Below are 20,692 nucleotides of genomic sequence, written 5' to 3' on the forward strand. Positions count from 1 at the left end.
CCTCTCCATCTTCTCCATCTCCTCCATCTCCTCCAATATCGGGATACCAAGCGGGGACATCTCTATATCTTGCTCATCCTCCTTCTCCCTCCACGCATTGATTAGCATCGACATGGTCATGCTGAAAGAGGAGATGTAGTTGTCCTGTATCCTGTGTTTCCCAAGCTCTCACGCAGTGTTCTTGGTCAACCCCTTTGTGCGGTCTTTGAGGCTGTGTAAGCGTGCGGTCGAAGCTTGGTGATGGCAAGCTCAAGGAGGGAGGAGGCGGGGCTTGGTGAAGAGACAGAGTGGTGATGGTGACAGATTGAGATGGGGAAACAAAGACCAAAAGAGATGATAGAGTTGGGTGTTAGCGGGTTGGGTAGCGCCATAGTAAGTAGGAATGCCGGATTAGGTATTTTGGTTAGTTAACTTAGTTATTTATATTTTGCTAAATATCCTATATACAAATCCGAATATGATAAAATTACTTATACCCATATCCTTATTTGAATCCGAGTTCTTTTTCCTAAATAACTATTTGTATCCATATCTAGATCGGGTAGCAGGTTGAACTTAATCCAACCAGTTTCACCCCTACTCTAGTGTAATCTAGATAAGATATATATTTGGCAAGGCCTCATGATTTTTTCCAATTACCATTTCTCATGTAAAAATCTCAGTGTAATTATTTGCTTAGGTTACTATTGTTCTACTGCATTGATTGTTTCTGTTTAGATTCCTATAACAAATTGGTGGCTCTCATTTGATTGTACATGGGTAAGAAATGTTCATTTTCTTAATAATAGGTATCAAATCCTTGATTAGATATGTCTCTATTGTGCACATTGTAATGTATTTAAGCACTGAGAATAGGATAATTTCTCTCAACAAAAATAATTGGATAATATGAAAGCGCAAGATAGAAGATATTTTTTATTGCAAAGATTTGTATACACCAATTGAAGGGAGTGAAACACAAGCCTAAAGACATATCGAATGATTATTAGAAGAAGCTAGATCAAAAGATGTGGCTAACATCCGTCAATGGTTAGATAATATTATTTTTCACCTTATTGCAAACGAGACATCTGCCAAGTGTTTGTGAAAAAGTTACATGACCTATATTAGTGAAGACCTCGAAAAATAAGACATTTCTCATTCAGAATTTTATAAATTTGAAATGCAAGATGAGCGGGGAACTTATAGCAAAGCATTTAAATGAAGTCCAAAGCATTGTGAATCAATTTGCTTCTATGAAGATAGTGCTAGAAGATGAAATCCAAGCATTGTTGTTATTGGATACCTTGTCATATCTTGGAATATTTTGGAAGTCTCTTTGAGCAATTCGGCGCCGAAAGGAATTGTGACAATTAGCGAAGTTACAAGTAGCTTGCTAAATAAATAGATTAGAAGGAAATCTTTCAGTAAATTTATTTCGCAAGTTCTAGTCATGGAAACTAGAGGTCGGTCCAAGTCTTATGAGGGTGACAATCATCACAAGTTAATAAATAAATCAAATTGAAATTATTTTAATTCGAGCAAATTTTGAGCTAATATTAAGCTCGAGCCTAAATTAGCCAATCAATAAGCAATTTCAAGTCTTAATCAATTTAAGCAAAATTTTAAGCCCGATCAAGCTTAAATTATGTTTAAAATAAAGCCTAATTCAAAAATAGAAATTAATAGAATTAAATTTTAGAATTAAACTCTATAAGATCAAAGTACATAATGATTCACTTAAGTAAATCTTAAAATATAACAAAATTATAATATAGTATAAAAAGTATTACTCATATTATATATGTATATTATTATTGAGCCTTATCAAACTTATTTTATTTAGCCGGCTCACGTCAAGCTTGGTTTAAAATTATTATTAAACCTATTTTGAAGGTTAAGACTTTACTTATTTTTGAGACGAGCTTAATTGAGCTTATTGAACCGAGCTTGAGCTGACTCAATTATTTTGAAGGGGGATGAACTAGAGTTACCCCTCCACTAAAGAACTAAAGATGTTGGTATATTGCATTTTGAAAACTTTAAATCAAACAGCCCCTTACATTAGAAAAAGTCCCAAGTTTCTGAAACTCGGGTAGAGATCCGGTCAAAATTACCCGATCCATTTGCACCTCTTCACACAGTTTCCATCATTATTACTCCAACGGCTGCGATCGCATATATATAAATCAACAGTCCAGATCTAACTAATCCGACTACATCTTCTAAAGTTCCTTCTGGAGTAATCGAGAGATCGGAGGAAACAACCGCTTAATTCTTCTTCTCCATATATGTCGATTTGCTGCAAACTCTAAACGTGAATTTTGTGCGCCCAGAAACTTGGCACATAATGAGAGGATTTTAAATAAATTAGCAAAAGAAAATGCACCAGGGAACGAAATGTATAAAATTCCTACAATTATAAATACATAGAATCCTCTACTTTCTTTGCCCCAAACTATTAGATCATTCGTCGACCATAAACCAGTGCTCTACGTACTACTTCAGAGAGGAGAGAAGAAACCCTAGAATCTGGGAAGGATTTGAGATCGACGGTAGTAATTGGTGCAATTGACGGCCTCGCTGCCGTTTGGTCGATTTTTCGAAGCATTTTTTGACGAATTTGGTGGGAATTGGTGATTTCAGTTGGATTTAGAGTTGGAAATAGGCTAGAGAGAGACAGAGATGGCGGCATTTGTGGCGGGAAAGATGAAGAGAAAGGACGTGGAAGAAGTGAACAACGATTTCTCCGAGTTCTCGCTCTGCTCCCCCGCGAGAAAGATTAGGAGATTGGTAAGCAAACCGCACCCGTTTGGAAGAAAAAAAAAAAGTAATTTTTTGTTGATTTTTGAGAATTTTAGTTCTTTCAATGTATTAAAATTTGATATTTTGAGGATTCCCCCTCTCTCTCTCTTCTAATTCGCCTTCTTCCTTGAAGGATGCTGATCTGCCTCCGATCATGGAAGAAGAGCAGTTGCCGAGCGTAGCCGGCATAGTAGAGTCGGTGATGGATGACGACTCGGTGCCGACTCTTCCTTCCAACGAGGAGAGAGCTCTTGTCTTGTATAAGCCAGTGGATGCCCAGCTGCTGATTGGCCCATCTCAGTCGAATGTTTCTTTCCGAGTGAGCTCGGATTTGATACATGGATTCAAGAGTAAGTTCGTTTTCAAAGCTTATGTGTAATTTTCCTTTATCAAATGACCAAGTTCAAGCCCTTTGTTTGGATTTGTTCTCCGTGCATAAGCCTTGATCAAACTGGGTTTCCAAAGGATTTCTATTATCTTTTGGATATTTTAGAGTTTGATAGGAGAAAGCTATCTTTTTCAAACTTCTACCCAGGATAATCTTGGTGGCAAATAAGGCCCATTTTGCCACTATCTTGGGCTCTCTGATCTCATCTGAAGTTGTGAAAATTACATGTTGTACTCTGAATAATCTCTGTCTCATTACTACTATATCTATGTCATGATGAAAGAGAAGTAAAATCCATAGTGTGTTGAGTGGTCTGGCTTCTCTGGAACTTTTGCAGATCAAATTTTGCATCAAGGGATGAATCATAGTCAATTTTGGGAAAGCAAACCATCTGGGGTTAACAACTGCTTAGCTGTTGTTCCTTGGGTATCTCCACACAAATTGCAGAACGAGATAGCAGAGGAGGAGATGGAGTCTGAGGGAGCTCAAGGTACTTCTATGGAGATAGAAGAAGACATAGATCAAGCAGCTCCTGGTGGAGGAAATGGAGGTGATTGCTTGCATCAATGGCAACAACACTGCATGAATCCGCAGCTTCTGGCGACAAACCCATCGACCCCCATAATGTGGTGATTATGGTGATAGAAGCAGCTGCATGATGATAACCAATTTGCCAGAGCATATCTTATGAAGCTTCTTTTTTATAGCTTTGGTCTTCTGAAGGGTTACTCTTGAGTAGGAATTTCTTGCTGGGCCATTCTGTTTTTCTATGGAAGCAAAATGTGGGAATGGGAGCAACAAATGGGACATCCTTCACAACATAATAATGCTTGCAAGATTCTGATTTTGATGGCACAACTCATGTAAAAGCATTTGATCTTGTAATACGAGTTGATGCTTTGTTCTTTGTAATACATCTAGTTGTGGTTCTAAGGTGGTTCAAACTAATGATGTTAGTGACATATGTGAAAACATTATAGGGAGATCTCTTCAATATGAAAATCCTTGGAACTTTACTGTTAAAGATAAAAGATTACTATTATCTGAAGTGAACTCCATCTTTAAAGCTACACGATCTTGGAGGTCTAATAATTATTCATCAACATGTAGTACTGCCTGAGAGTTTTATCTCTATGGATTTTAGCAGAGTTGGCAAACTATTCCATAGGGAATATTCATCATATGGGTCTAGTTAGTAAGAAAGATTTCAGTTGTTAGCTGTGAGCATCGAGTGGTCTTTAGCAGAGTTGGCAAACTGCAGAAAAGATTTGAGTCTTTCATGGCCTAAAATAAGGAGTTAACATTGAAGTAAATACAAAGAAAAACAATCAGAATACGGCATAGCTTGTTATTTTCCTATTTCATTGTATGAATAAAACTTGTTCACCCATAATATTAAAAAGTTGAGCCATTGACTTATCTACCATCCCTAAGAAAAAAATTATTAATAATCCACTACTAGAGTTCAAATTATATACAAACTACAATAACTTTTGATAAGTAAATAGTCTTGTTGGTTCTTTTAAGTAAATCTCTTTTAGAGAAGTAAATCAATCTCCTCAAAGTAAATATCCTAAGTAGCATCCTGTATTAATTTTTCTTTAGAAAAATAAAATATTTTTACTGAATGTAACTCTCCTTTACCTAAACTCTCATTTCCTTAAAGTGGCGTTTAAATGGCAACATCTACAGTATTTTATTAAATAGTTTGAAACCAAAGTAAAATCATAATAATTTTTACTAGGGATAGAAATCTGTCATATTTACATTAAAAATTGATGTTGTATAAAATATGCATATACTTTAGATTTAATTACACTTGCATCCTCCAAACTATAATTTAATATCGCAATGGCCTCATATCATTTAAGAAGCAAATGATAGCTAATTTAAAAATCAAAAAACAATTCTAACAAACCTATATTTCTTATTTATCATCACAAGCTTGTCATAAATGATTCATTAACTTTCTTTGAAGTTATTCTTACATTAATTACTAGCACAAAGATATCAATATTCTAATTCACTTGCAAATATCTTCAAACAACATCATCTTTCTTAATTAAGCCAATAATTTGTGCCTCCCATTGCATTCTTAGCTTATTTGTCTTCCCATAGTGCAAATCCTTAAACATAGCTCCAGATCTAAAGTCCATGCAATTTACCTTACAGCATTCATTCCAAAAAAACATTAGGCACAAATGAACTTAGATAACATTCCTCATAATATAACATGAATACAAGACAAATTCAAAAAAAAAAATAATAATAACATGAATACAAGAAGATCTCTGATATATTTTAATGAAAAAATAAAATTCATTATCTTGAATTATCTACGAGGATATTGAATGATAAACAAAACCAAATCTTCTAGACATTTTTAGCTACAGAAATCTTATAAACTAGGTATTAAGTAGCAAAGATTTTTTACCCTAAAAATCTATCAGATTAAACATATATAGAAGATGACTTATGTAAATAAAATTTGGCAACTTTTAGAAAAGCTCCAAATCTATTTAAGATATATTAATCCAAATCGCAATTGCAGCTAGATCAAACAGGAGACAAATCAAGATTAGGTTATCACATTGTTCCAAATCAAAGGTGAGTCTTTAATGAGTCAACTACTCCGAAAGCTTAAGCTATTAGAGAATAGTGGGTTTTATATTTTTTTATTTTAACACTTTCCTCACTTTTGGGATAAGACATTTTGATATGCCCAAGAATTGAGCTTGATTTAAATGGTGGAGGTCTTATATATTTACATATGTGTCTATTAGGATTTAAACTCAAATATCTGTCCTGATGCCATATTAACTCACTAACTACTCTAAAAGCTTAAGCTGTTAGAGAACAGTAATTTTTATATTTTATATTCTAACACTCTCTAGTCTCAAGTGTGATAAATCCTGAGAGAATGGAAGCAATGAGTTGGATAGAGATGAGTTGAAAAGATTGATCGAAGGATAAGAAAATGTTTGATCATATACATACATCAGATTGATTCGCACCGAAGATATAGGTGTTGTCAAAAGCGTAGTTGTGAGCTAGGTGGCCCAATCAATTCATCTCACCTCCTATTAATGGTCAAGGGTAAAATGAATATATTAGATCTATCTTAAATCCTAGCCAATATAACTTCAGTATTATGTCATATGAAGTGAGGAACGTGTTTGTGAGGGCACATGGGCGGTGCATATAGATATGATCATTTGGCCCACACGAATTAGGGTCGGCCTGGTCCAATTTGAACTCGCCCAACTTTGACTGAGTTAAGCTTGACCAAACCCTATTTAGGCCCAACTCAAGTCTAAAATGGGTAGACGAGCCAAGTCTTTACCTATGGGTTCAATTTGAAAGTCCTATTACGTTGCATAAAAGCCCACGCATGGGCTGGTCATGTGAACAATGAAGATACACTACTTTAATAAGTAGGCTTTATGGACTAGGCCCAATAGATTAAAATTAGAAAACTAGGCCCAACAAATTAAAAATAGTCCCTCTAGAAAAAAAAAATTAAAATTGAAAAGTACTGGTTCCTAGAAAAACACACACACATATTCTCATTTTTACTCTTTTATATTTTAAATAGTAATAACAACTAGTTTATAGGTGTAATTTTTTAATTTTAGAGTAGACTTCTAGAGAATAAAATAGTGTTGGTTTGTGCATAAGAGATACTTATTCGTGAATTAAATTTTTTTTAAAATATAATTTACAACCAAACACATATTTATATATAAAACTTTATTTAAGATAAGTCATGCAATAAGTTATACATAATACTTTATCACAAGCAGATGGATAAGATAAAGTTATGCACGTTTTCTAAACAAAATTCTTACAATTTAATTAAACATAACTTCTTATATAAACTTATTCAAGGTAACATTTATATTTTGCAACCAAACAACAAATATATGCCTCAAGTTATAAATATACTTAATTTATATTGAAAATGTGTGCAAAATTTATCCTTAAAAAAAGCCGAATTTTTTTTTAAGTAGGCTGACCCCAAGCCAGTTCTCTAACGGGCTAAATTAAGGATAATCGGCTGGACTATTTCAGATAGGCCATCCGGCCCTCAAATGATTAACAGACGAGCTGGCAAATAGAGGGCACCGCCCGATCTGCCGGGCGGAACTCGATGATCACCTCTGGGTGGGGGGTGGCTAGACCTGTTCAAAGTATTTGTCTAAAGAGGAGAGAGAGCGAGCCCCTATTAGCTCCACGGATCTCGAGGCGCGGCTACTCTCCAAGATCCCAATCCGTGCATTGCCGTCTTGTTTGCACACCTCTCCTGGAATTCTCCGCCATTGCTCGCTGATTCAGGGTCGCCACAAGAATCGCTTCGTTTGTTCGATTAGTAAGTGGTACATGCGATTGATTGTCGAGATCTTTCTTCGCTCTTTTTAGCTCGATTTCATCGTTGTTTCAATTGGATCGGAAGAATATTCCCGATTTCAGGTTTTGAATAAGTGGCGGAAGAATATTCTTTCCCGACTTGTCGGCTCTTTTTGGCCGAAAATTTCTTTTCTTTTTTTTCTTTTTTGGTCCCGTCCCCACTTTTCCGTTGGTTTGGAAGATTGTGGGTTGAAATCCGAAAGGATGGCGTTTGTTAAGTTCTAAGTAGTTTTTACTTGTTATCTTAGTAATGATTATTTTCTAGTATTGTGATGTGGAGTTATATATTTGTTGTCTCCTATAGAGTTAGAAACTTTGATGATCTAAGAGATGTTTCACTTATATATCATCTATGATGCTTCGATAATTTGAGTCACAAATAAAGGAAATGCTGTCTTTCTTGTTTTGCACATAAAAAAATGGAGGCTGTATATGGTTTCAAGAGGCTCGTTTTGCATTAATACTTGCTAATCATTGTTGGGCCACTTCCTACACCTTATTGTATCATGTGAAGATCCTACTCTGCTTCTTAACTTTTTCTATTTGCGTTATTTTAAAAAAATGTACTTGTTTCTTTCTTCTATTGCATTGTTCTTTCTTGGTCTTCTTCTTGGTTTGGCATGTTGATGATTCTATACTAAAATCTTCCTTATTATTGACCATTTCCTTGTGTAATGCCATCTTATTTGGCTTTTTATTTATTTAGTAGCACTTAGTGAAGATGACGAGGCTGTTAGGATGACTTTATGCATATTTTGACAAACTTTCTTAAATTTTGGATGGGTTAGCTATTTCACCAATCAATGCAACTTTTCGTCCTTCTTGGGTTCCGCAGTTGTTGAACTAGTAAAGTAGCTCCAAGAACCAAATCTTGGTTCCCTCTTTTCTCCCTCCAAGCTATAAAACCATGACGCAACTTGAAAATTTGGAACTAGGTAAGAAGCATGATTTTTTGCTTTGGAGTGTTGACTAAACTGACTTATGGTTTGTCTTGTGTTTACTCTTGTTATACTTTTGATTAGTATTCACTCATGTTAAATGTGAACCACGGACTCTAATATGATATTCCAAATTGTGCCCAATAGATAAGTTTTCATTAAACCGTACATTCATCAACTACATTATCCTCATTATACCTCCATGGTTTTGCCAACCCTTGACAGATAGGAGTTACAATTGGCAAAGATGCGGGCTTTGCTTGCACATAACCCAGCCCGTCACTTCTTATTCTGTAAAGTCGACATCTTTTTTGCCAGACTGATGATCTAGTAGTCATTTGGCCGGCTATGGAAAGAAAAAGCTAGCACGTAAGAACTAGATCCAATCCAAATAAGAGGCCTTACCATCCCGGTTAAGGAATGATGATATGTTGAATCTTTTATCATACTTTCTATTAAGTGTTCTTGAAAATGATTTGTTAATGTTACACCACTTTTTTGGTCTTTGAGCTTGCTTTGTGGCTCATGCATCTAAATACTAAAGGCCCTATTTGCTCTGAGATTAAGAAAAAATCTAGAGTAGCTATTCTAGAATTTACTCGTAAAATTTTATCTCTAATCTAGAGTAGGATATTCTAGTATTTGTTTGTATCTAGAATAGTGGTGTAATAATTATCTTTAATATGACATAAAGTTAGATAGAAGTACAACTAATAAATTGACTCAAATACTCTTAATTTGACGTATAAATTTAAATTAAAGTGTTGTCATTTCTTGTAGCATGCAACACATACATGAGCAATGTTTTGAAAAGCGGTAAAGGCGGCCGCCCCGCAAAGTAGCAATGCGGCCTGCCAAAGGTGGGCAGGCCACATTAGTGCTCGGGGCGGGCCGCTTTGGCACCTGGCGGCTCGCTTTGGTGCATGGCGGCCCACTAGACACGGGTCAGGTCGATATACACGGGTCGGATTCTGGCAAACTTTAAAAAAGAAAATAACATCGATCTCCTCAATCTTCCCTCTCACTCGATCCTCCTTTTCTGCCCTAAGCGGCAGTGACAGCAAGCGACATCAGTAGCACGAGCTGTAGCGATGGCAAGCGGCAACAGTAGCACGAGTGGCAACGACAAGCGGTAGCACGAGCTCATTTGCATCTCTTGCCCCTTCTCGCTCTTTCGCTACAGCTTTCTCTCTGTCCGGCGATAAGATGCTAAGCTATCTCTCGCTCTCTACTTCCCTCGTTTTCAAGCTTTTTTTTCCTATGTTTCCAATTTTACCCCTACTATAAATGGATGACAAGCTGGGATTTGAAGTAGTACTGAAGGATAGTGTGGGATTTTTAATTTTCTAGTTTTTTTAGGATCTCAGTGATTGTTAAATGAGAAAAAAGGATTAGTTATGATTCTATTTTGGGTACTTGTAATCTTAGTATTAATTTTTAGTTATATTAGAATATACTATATATCATATATAATTATTTTTAATTTTTATATATTAAAATATTACACCGCCTTGGTGCCCGCCTTCTGCCTAGGTGCTAGGCGGTGGGGTGACCGCCTGCAATCCGCGGGCACCTTTCAATACACTGTACATGAGTAATAAATGAGATCAGTGAGTAGTTGGAGAGAGGAGGTAAGTGGAAAAATTGAATGGATACTTTTGGTTTGTATAATGAGATAGGTGGATGGTAAGTTAGAGGAGAGATAGTTTTTTAAATAATTTTAGACAAATCAAGGATAAAATTATAATCAGGTTTATGTGTGGAATAATTTGAATAGTATTTCTAATCTACAGTAGTGTTCCTTAATCTAGAATTGGAAAAAAGATAATATTGAAACAAATAGGGGCAAAGTGTTCCCCAGTATTTAAGCCAACCTAACAAATTTGTGTATGATCTATTCTTATATTAGATGATAAGGTAAACTATAAATAGCGCCTCTCCTTAATTCTTGTGTAGTAGATAAAGTGAGTATAAGTCTGTCTAAAAAAAACTAGGAACAAAACTTGTCAGGCTTCCCAATGATAGTAATTGAAGAATATTCAACAGTTATTACTATATCCAACATTTCTTCATGTTTGTTTGGATGGAACCTAAAGGGATCACCTTAAACAACCAGTAACTCGTGTGTTCTTAGTTTCGGTATAGTGAAAGGCAACCAAGGGGTGACGGGTGGTCACGCCACCGCCTAATTCCTAGGAGGAAGACGTGTGCCAAAACACCAAGGTGTCTAGGTCTAGCATTTTTAATATATAAAAAATTAAACATAATTATATACGACATATCATATCATAACTATAACGATGGTTGTGCCGAAGGCACGTGCCTTGCCACCCCAGCACAGCATGTGCTGGTTTGCACGAAGCGTGCCGACCGACATGCCCTCAGCACAGCTCTGCATGCAATTGGCATGCATCCAACATATTTTTAATAAAAAATTAAAATATTTGAAAATGTTTTTGGGTCTTCGGCACGCCAAAGAGTTCATTTGCAAGTACAAAAAGAATACAAAAGTATTGCATTAAATACTGTTGATAATTTTTAACCATATTAATGTTGATGACTTCATTTGTTGTTACAAGAATAATACTGAAGTTCTTTGATGATGATTGATGGAAATAAGGAAAAAAAAAATAGGCTCCACATCGGCACGGGTTGGCATGGCTTAGCACATGAGGAGGCCTATTTTGGTCAAAAACTCTTGCAAACATTCTGAGTTGCACTTGAACAACTCAAGCCTATTTCTAATAGCTTAATAATTGATTTAAATTATTGGCCAATTCGATGGCGTACATCTTTTTTAAGCTTCAATTACAAATAAACTAAATCTCAATTGCAAAGTAGGCCTTTCTTATTATTATCAAGTCCTATTCCATTTTGTTCCTCAATCTGAAGCGGGAGAATGCAATGGAAAACCCGTGAGCTCTCACAAAGCCTATTCCTCTCCCTCCTCTCTCTCCTTCCCTTCCTTGCTAATGTCATAAGTTCCTAGCTTTGCCAACACCTCCTCACTTCCATTTTAGTGAGAGAAGGCAATAAGAAACCCTAGAAGGGGATCTTTGCTCTACACCCTCGCACAACCCTGACCTCCATGCTGATGCATGAGCCCGACCTCTAGATATCATTGTCCACTGCTTGCCGTCCACTATTGAGAAAGGAGAGAACTCGAGAGAGGAGAGGATTTAGGGTAGCTAAGTTTTTTTTTCTTCTTTTAAGTTTTAACCAACACCAAGTCGGCCCGCCAATCTTGCCAAGCGCCAAATTGACTAGCAAAGCCCAATTATGTTGTTCGGCCCACCAAAGCCGCTTTTCAATATCATGCTTAGTTTGCCTCTTCTTGCTACTGCTTGGCTCCCGAATGATCACAGACAAATGCAACATGTTCAATGGATTTATAGGGTTCAGTCATTTTATTATACTGAATTCTAACAGATAAGACCTTCTTAACAGATTTATAGGGTCTAGATATGAGTTAAATATGCCAAATTGATCATCTTAGCAGTTTTGGAAGCTTGAATTATGTATAGAATTTACAGTAGCAAGTCTTCAGATTGGCCTATTCTTCACAATTAACATATCTATTGTAACAGACTTCATCAAACTATGAAATTTATAATCCATTGGAAAACATATTTCTGAAATCTCATTGTTGAAACTCAGAAATATTCACCTCTTTGTAGTGGCAAAGCCAGGATATAAGGGGCCAAAATATTATATTCATTTTTTTAGGTCACATCAAATCATTACTAAATCATAATCAATAAAATATATTAAAAAAATAGAATAAAAATACAAAGAACCACATAGTAATATGCAAAATCTGACAAAATATATTAGTAAAAAATTAATTATAAAAATAGAAATATAAAACAGTTACTTCAAGTTTAAGACTAAAATTATAGCACAACATTAAAGAAAAGAAAAAGAATCAAGTAAAATTTCATTACTAAATATTTTAACTCGAAGCATAATAAGAACACATTAACATTATCCAACAGCAAAAGGAGACAAACTTTAGGAACTTGATAATTTAGCATACCTTAAATTCAAGTATAAGAATGTGCATGATTCGTGGTTCTCCTTATCCGATAAGTATACAACTTCATACAAAACAATTAGTTAATCTTTTGAACTTGATCTCTTCTAGTTTACACTAGCGGTCACCCTTGAAAATACCCTAACTAAAATATATAAAATGCTTATCAACAATAACTATTTGCAGTGAGTGCAAATGTGCAATATGGAAGAGCTACAGGATATGTTTTATCATGGGCTCTCAACCGCTTGCATCTTTATCTTTGCAATGCTTTGAGGTCTCCTCCTCAATTATTTTGGATTATTAGGATTTGAGTTTTAGAGATAATAAAAAGTGCATGTGAGAGAAGATGTGAGTGAAGGGAAAGGCCAAGAAAAGTTATATAGTTATAGCTTTGCTTACATAGAAAATCTAGTTCAAACCTCATAATTTTATATATATTATATAAGGTAGGGATATCTTTTAGAAACCTACTTTTTAGAAGACTTGTGAGACAAGACAAATATCTCTATCTCTATTGGGATTCGAAACGTTTAAAATATTATAAATCTACTATTTTATTTCACATAAAATGAATATTGATATCTTCATAGTGGGGCAACCTAACTCCACCACATGACTAATTAGGTCTGCTAAACATAGTTTCAAATTTAAGGAGGCACCCCCCCCCCACCCACCCAAAGATCTTACTGGCTCCGTCTCTGCATGCTGGAATCAGTCAATACCAATTCATGCATAATATTTTGATCTCTTGACCTGAGATGTAAGTCACAGCAAACTACATTTTTTGTCGATTTTTTTTTATGATTTAGCTCTTCACCCCTTTTTACTGCTGAGAGGACCTGATTTCTGCATGGCAGACTATATGTCTTTGCAGTTTTCATATTGACATTAGTTTGCACTAGCCTGTGTATCCATACATTAATAAACCTGTTTAATTTTTCGAAGTTCAAAGAATCTTATTGGGCCACACTTGTCTGATAAGGCATGCAATGAGCTATTTTTATCTGATTTTTATGTTTGCCTGCATTGGTCTTTCTGCCCTATAAGTCTATACTCTAGATTTACTATTTCAGGGGATCCTTTTAGCTTCAGGGAATCCCTCCTTATTAGCTGTTATGGAATCTTAAATTATGAGAACAGGTACAGAACCTTGAATGAGATGCTGTCAAATCTAGGAGATGATCTACCCAACACTAAGGAGGATACCTTTAAATCTCCACGACCTTCAAAAAAGAGCCGCAAAATGTCATTCAATATTGCTGAGGTTGATACAGAGGAGAATGGTCATTGTTCAACTGAAAATGCATCCAACCAGCTGGTAATTTATAACCCTGATACATGCGATAAGGGTCAAGAAGCAAATGCAGTTATGGGGCCCATAGAGAATGATGGTTTATCCTTTCAGAGTTTCATACCACCAAATTCATCCAACCGAGTTTTGCCTTCTATTGGAGCATTCACTGTACAATGTGCGACATGTTTTAAATGGAGGCTTATTCCAACAAAAGAGAAGTATGAAGAAATACGTGCAAATATTCTGCAAAATCATTTTGTATGTGAACAAGCCCGTGAATGGCGTTCCGACATATCATGTGAAGATCCAGAAGATATATCTCAAGATGGCAGTAGGCTCTGGGCGATTGATAAACCTAACATTGCTCAACCCCCTCCTGGTTGGGAAAGGTTACTCAGAATCAGAGGTGAAGGGAGCAGCAAATTTGCTGATGTGTATGTCTTCTATTCTTCTTTTCTTCTTTTCTCCTTGCTTTACTTTTCAGATTTAGCTGGCTATTCCTGCATCAAAAGAATTTTCTCCTTTGGTTGATTGGCAATTTCTTTAAAAATTCCATGCAAGAGCTGAGACAGATATAAGATATAGGGAGAGGAAGCCACCCATCTTTTTCACTAAGCAAGGAATTGATTCAGCCTTAATAACAAGTAAAGAGCATTGCTACCATAATATAAGAAACTTTAACGTATAAACAAGATTAAACAAATATCATTCTGTGTGAAGGAATGGCGACTTGGAAATATGATCAAAAAGTGATGATTTCTAGCATTAAGGAATATAATTCTTCACTTATGTTTTAAGTTATTAAGAAAATACGGAGTTATGGACAATAAAGTTAAAATAATTACCTCCAGTCTCCAGATAATAGATAAGACTCGTAAGAGTATGTTCAACTTCAAACTGAACCAAAATGATAATATAAAATAGGGATTGATGTTTATTCCACTGACAGATTATTTCACCATTCTATTACTTGATTACTTAATTATAGTCTATATTCCACTGGTCCATATATGTATACTTTGCTTCTTCAAAAGTCTAGTACTTTTTGCTTGTTTGAGATATTGCTGCAGTTCTTCACATGTTCAGTAATTGGTGATACCAGATGAAATTCATTTTGTAGGTTTACTGATGGAACTCGTTATTCGATTAGTAGCTTGCCAATTAAGTTAAAATTTAGAATCAACTTTTTTGCTGAATGATTATTATTCCCAAGATGGATCTTTTGGAATATGATTTGGTCCTCTATATGTATGAATGATGTCAAAAGATAGTGCGTTTCTTATATGACTTAATTGTAGTAGTATGAGAATTTAGGAGAATTATACTTTTTGTGGTGTTAGTGTTATATATGTTTAGGCAGTATGATATTACATAACCAATTCTTGTATTGTCACTGTTATAGTTTAACATGGCTTTCTGGATTTTGGGCTGCATATCAATTGGTCGCACATGCTATTGTATATGTTGTTAGACAGTTATTTTTTCATTTTCATTTGCTCTCTGAACTGTAGCAAATTGTTCTTTCCCTTGTCAACTGTTTCTAATGCTTTGATGCTTTTTGTCCACTACTTGAGTTTTTGAATTATTGGATAGAACCAAATTCTACTAGTGTATAATCTAGCAACTAAGCATTCCAACAGATATTTTATTCCTCATCAATTTTGCAAATAGATAATTATGAATTGCTTTCCATTATGGGAGAAAAGAGAGCACAGGAACAAAATTTTGGGTTCAGGAACTAGTAATCATGCTTTTTTGCTTTCTATTAACTTGAACAAAGGTTTGTCAGTAATTAAAGTATTAGAGCCCTCATCTTTATGATATTAATTCTTTTCTTATTAATTCCGGAATAGTTTTCACTCCCACTGAACCAGGAATATATTCAGCTTACTATGATTTCTTGCAAACTCTTCTGCCATATTGTTACTTTCTTCCTTCCTTTCTACTAGTATTCTCTACTTGGCCAAAGACTTTTCAAAATTAGGAAACTGGCATCCTGGTAATTGCTGGCAAACAAGGATGTATGCTGATAAGAGCTTTCTGTGCTAATGGGTATTTTATTTCTTTCAGGTATTATGTTTCTCCAACTGGGAAGAAACTAAGGTCCATGGTTGAAATTCAAAGGTACGCCAGTAACTGTATTGATTGACACTTTTTCCTTTTTTCGTGGGAAAAATATATTTTACCCACTTGTAGTTTGGCTAAATTTCAGCATGCCCCCTGAACTTTTATTTGTGATACTAACCCGCCTGTGGTTCTAACATATTTGCACTACCTAACAACCATTAGTTCTAATATAAACATACAAATATTCCCTTTTAGTTAAGTAATAATTTGATTTTTTTTTATGAAAATTTAAAAGTCATATGCTCCTTTTGTTTCAAATCTCTCTCATTTCTAAGGTTTGGATTGCAAAGTGCAAACATCTCATAAAGAATGAAAGATAACAACAAAAATGTCAATAGTTTGACAGTTAACGGAAAATTGCCCTCATCATTATCTTTGGACAAAAAAAGATACCGGTTGCACATGAGTCAGAACTGCAATGGGGCCGTGTCACAAATGAAAGTCCAAGGAGTTGGCTGATTTTTTATCAAACTTCAAGGGGGTAAGATTTATTTTTTTTATATTTTAATTTGGTTTTTGATTTTAGCCTAAGGTGCTATTGGAGACTAAAATTCTATCTTGTGACAGGCAGAATTTGAGCTGAACATTACCTTGCTTGAATTTGTCTCTATGAGCTTGTATACATGAATGAAGTGTTATATGTGATCAAGCCTTACATTTGTTACATCTGTACTTGTGATAAGTTGCTAGATTGCACCACACTTCAAGATGAATGTTATGGGTTCCAGACCCTTTACCGTCCTCTCTTTTTTGATTTTTTTTTCTCATTATTGCAGTCACCCCCTTAGACAAGCCTGTGAATGATAGCAAGCCAGCTCGGTATTATTATGAACCATGCTTGACAGAGAACCTGTCGGCTCTGTTTGAGCTCGAGCTCACTTTGAGGTTTAACTGAGCCAAACAGAGCTGAGTTTGCTTTCTCGAGCACAGCTTGTTTTTACATGCTTGGAGACATCTATTATTAACTAGCCATTAACAAGAAATCTCCAGTTTTTTGATCTTGCAGTTGTATCTGAGATTGAGTATAATCTTGTAACTGGTTTAATCTTAACCTTGTTTTTTAATTCTGCAGGTATTTGGTTGATAGCCCGGAGCACATTAGACAAGATGTCGATCTATCTCAATTTTCATTTCAGATTCCTAGACCCCTCCAAGAGAACTATGTGAGGAAACGTGTTCCTCGTGTTAACAATCCTAGTGATGGTGCTGATTTAGGAGTCTCAAGGCCTCTTGAACTTGAGGATGGTATGTATAAGCATTGAAAGTCATACATTTTATGCTTATTTCGAAATCTTCTTATCATATTTTATCCATGAACTAGCAGTGTCAGCAACTTCGAAGATGAGATTATATGGTCTAAAGGAGGTCCCACATTAGTTTCACAATATGATATCTTTTTGGAGCCTCTCATTTTCTTTTAACAGAATTACCCTATATCCTTTGAGGGTTGAAAGCTATTTTTGATAAGGATGAACCTACTTTAAAAGATTCTGGCATTTATTTTTTAGGGAAATTTGTATTTATTGCCCTACATTTTCATATAGTTACTGTTTACACCTTATATTTTTCAATATTTGTAAATCACATCTTGTGTTTTGTTTTGCAAAACATTTTGTGGGTTAGGTTAACACTAACACCATTTGGGTACATGGCATAGAAAATGAATATTCTGTTAAGGCCAACATGTTTATCCTCTAAAATGACTAAAATACCCTTGTCTGCCTCTTCTAGGGCAAAATAATATTTATTTGGCCAAAATCCAAAAGCTAGGAGAGGGAGAAATGTTGTCACAGAGGGGGCAACAAGGACCCTCATCGAAAAGCAGTGTCAGCGAGAGATCCATTATGAATGAGGAAACCAAGTGTTGTGCAGAAGGAGGTGAACCTTGGATGAGAAGTTAGGTTTAGGCTGGGTAAGATTCGGTAAGGGTATTTTAGTAATGCCCTTATTGTGGTTAACTTTACCTAGGTGTCTAGTTGAGTTCAATTAATGAATCTAACAACAAGGTGTGTTATGTAAATATTTGTAAAATGCGTGGTGCGATTTGCAAATATTGAAAATATAGGATGTAAATTGGAAATATATGAAAAGACAAGGTATTAAATAACTTTTTATTTTTTATTTTTAATATCTATTGTTTCATTTACCACGAGATTACCTCGTGATCGATGAAATTTTGCATTATCTTTGCATCAAGGTAACATAATTGTCCATCAAAACTAGTTGTACATTCAGGCTGAGTTGTAAATTCCTAGGGCAAAGTGTCGTAGGTGAACGGTTTTGCATCTTTAAGTAAAGATTAGGGTTTGCAGAAGGCTGGATCAATGCAGGAAACCAGGGTCCCAATTTGAATGGACCAACTATTGAGTACTGATACCTGATTATTGTAGCAATCAAATCTATAGAATTGAGATTTATGTTGACTAATTGTGATTTATACTGTATTTCATTTTCTCACTAATGTTCAGCAGACTATATTCAATTATTTACATTGCATTATCTGTGCTTAATGCCCTGGTCTTACAATGTCCTACTTGCTGCAGTGAATCCTCTATCTTGGGCTGGCCCTCCTACAAGCCGGGAACTTTATAGTGGTTTAACAGATTCTGCTACTACTCCAGCTGAGGCCCAGTTTAACCGAATGCCAACTGAAACATCAACAAGACCATCAAAGAAGAAAGCAATAAGAACACCCATCAAAAAGAGCAGCAATCCTGTGGCTGATCAGCCAAAGATAGAGGCAGAAGATGCTCAACCATCCGGAAACATTTCCTCCTCCAACATTTAGCATGTTATCTCCTGCTCTTCTCTTGGTTGGTGCCTTATGTAAATTTTTGGTGGGCTTTCTGATAGACAAGAGCAACAGTTGGTGATGGTTATGAGTCATAGAGGGGTCCTCCTTTTCTTGTAAGCTTGACTATGCCATGCACCAAGTTATAGCACAGATATAGCAACAGATGTGGGTGTCATTACCAAAAAATAAAAAAAAAATAAAAAAAGAAGTTATGTTATGGTTTCTGGAGCTGCATGTTTGTGATGCTCTGTTGACCATGGTTGGTTGGTGGAAGTTATGGTTGAGCCGGTGGAGGACGGGGACTATAGAAAGAGTGGATGAGGATGCCAGAGCAGGATTAGATAGCGAGCTTGACAATGAGGGAGGAGGCTGTGGTGGTGGGATTTTGGATTAGTTAGTGGGTTTCATTATATAGACAAAGAGATGTGTGAATGGTGTATGATAGTCATTTCTACAACTTCTGTTTTGATACTTTTGAGAAGTTGAGGAGTCAGGTTACAAGATAAGAACAAACATCAACATTGTGAAAATGATGTTATAATGTAATTTTCAGTTTTTCACTTCAGAATTTCAAGATGTTTGTTCCTGTGAATTAGTTTTTTGCAGTAAAATGGGTGTTCATTGCATAATGATCACCCTAATTTGGGGGCTCACAGAAGATCTTTGGACCTCTACTAGTTCCCAGGGATTGTTTCTATTGGCAAAGAAAGTATCATCTTTTCAAGTAAAGCAATAATCTTCCAAATGATACCTCTTTTAGTGTATCATTTTATTCCTTTTCACCCCAGTAAAATGTAAATTTTTTAACAGTCGTAAATTTGACCAAGTAAACATGTGTTTTCGACCAATCTACTATTTTTGATAAAAAAAACTATTATTATGTTATAAATTTCAAACTATTCATTAAACTACTGCAAAAAAGAGTGATGTTTAGAGAGCGAGTAATAAATCTATTTTTGAGACGGCGATTTATAATAATATATCTTAGAGAAAAAACGGGAAAAACGGTTTTAGTGAAAGTATTTTATTATTCAAAAGGATGAGTTGTCATCTCAAAAAAAAAAAGAGTGACTTATAAATTGGTTTATTATGTGAGACAGGTTTTTCGATTGAGAAGGAGATTTTTAATAAATAAGAAGTAATTTTTCTAAAAAAGTTTACATGATAAAAGCAGTAGTTTTAATAAATATTTTCTAAATTATAGTAGATGAAATGTTTCTTGATAAGGTGGGTTAATGGATGGATAGCGATTGTCGGTGGCGATTAAAAGGGAAGATGACGCAGGAGTGGTAAGCCCTAAGAATTTAGAGACTATAGCAGTAAAAAACGACCAATTTAGCATAAAAAATGAGAAGGAAGGAGTTTCACATAGATGAGAAATAAAAGAAGAGACAAACTCAATAATTTTTAATAAAGCTTTATATTAAGTTGCTCTCAACGTATATATATACACGGAGGCTAATCCTAATTGTCTCAAAATTAATTAAGCCTTAAAGAATAATTAAAATAATCTTAATCGGATTGAAATCGATATTCGGTCATTCGAACACTATTTGTGAGGGCCTTACAATGCCTCGACAATATCGTAAAATTAGAGTGTTAGAAAGTTGTTGCCCAGGTGTTCGACCACACAAACTTGAATCTAGAAATCCTCAAAAAATAGCGACAACTAAACTTAGATAAGTGAGTTTGACCTAGCGAACCAAATCTTCTCTGTGAAGTGACCTGATCTGATCTTGATGGCATGAGTAGAACAATAATATATTTAGGGAGGAATAGTAAATCCGATCAAAAACTCAAGAAAACATATACATATAGTAACCGGGTGGAGTGACAACAGGATCCGTTAACACCAAAATTTAGCGTGATGGATAAGTGTTCGAGTAACCGGGTCTTGTCACTACCGGATCCGCTAACGGTCCTA

At 35.3% G+C, this 20,692-nt stretch overlaps 2 protein-coding genes across 4 annotated transcripts; both read left to right on the forward strand.

The window, feature by feature from the left end:
• Positions 1 to 2,434: 2,434 nt before the first annotated feature.
• LOC140787606 (uncharacterized) lies at positions 2,435 to 4,203 on the forward strand. Its single transcript, XM_073136613.1, has 3 exons — positions 2,435 to 2,772; positions 2,918 to 3,134; positions 3,510 to 4,203. Exons 1-3 carry the CDS (start codon positions 2,665 to 2,667, stop codon positions 3,803 to 3,805), a joined length of 621 nt encoding a protein of 206 aa, XP_072992714.1. The 5' UTR covers positions 2,435 to 2,664; the 3' UTR covers positions 3,806 to 4,203.
• Positions 4,204 to 7,217: 3,014 nt separating this feature from the next.
• LOC140786342 (methyl-CpG-binding domain-containing protein 2-like) lies at positions 7,218 to 19,342 on the forward strand. 3 transcript variants are annotated; one of them, XM_073134679.1, is made up of 6 exons: positions 7,232 to 7,541; positions 13,694 to 13,871; positions 13,959 to 14,281; positions 15,918 to 15,971; positions 17,047 to 17,219; positions 18,518 to 19,342. In XM_073134679.1, the coding sequence occupies exons 2-6, from the start codon at positions 13,713 to 13,715 to the stop codon at positions 18,760 to 18,762; spliced, it is 954 nt and encodes a 317-aa protein (XP_072990780.1). In that variant the 5' UTR covers positions 7,232 to 7,541; positions 13,694 to 13,712; the 3' UTR covers positions 18,763 to 19,342. The 3 variants fall into 3 exon arrangements, with proteins under 3 accessions (XP_072990779.1, XP_072990780.1, XP_072990781.1); XM_073134678.1 differs by having other exon boundaries at positions 7,218 to 7,541; positions 13,694 to 14,281; XM_073134680.1 differs by lacking the exon at positions 7,232 to 7,541 and having other exon boundaries at positions 13,378 to 13,871.
• The last annotated feature ends 1,350 nt before the right edge of the window (positions 19,343 to 20,692 follow it).

Source organism: Typha latifolia, chromosome 4, assembly GCF_019914945.1.
Source record: "Typha latifolia isolate L0001 chromosome 4, TyphaL0001v2, whole genome shotgun sequence".
In the NCBI taxonomy this organism is placed as follows: domain Eukaryota; kingdom Viridiplantae; phylum Streptophyta; class Magnoliopsida; order Poales; family Typhaceae; genus Typha; species Typha latifolia.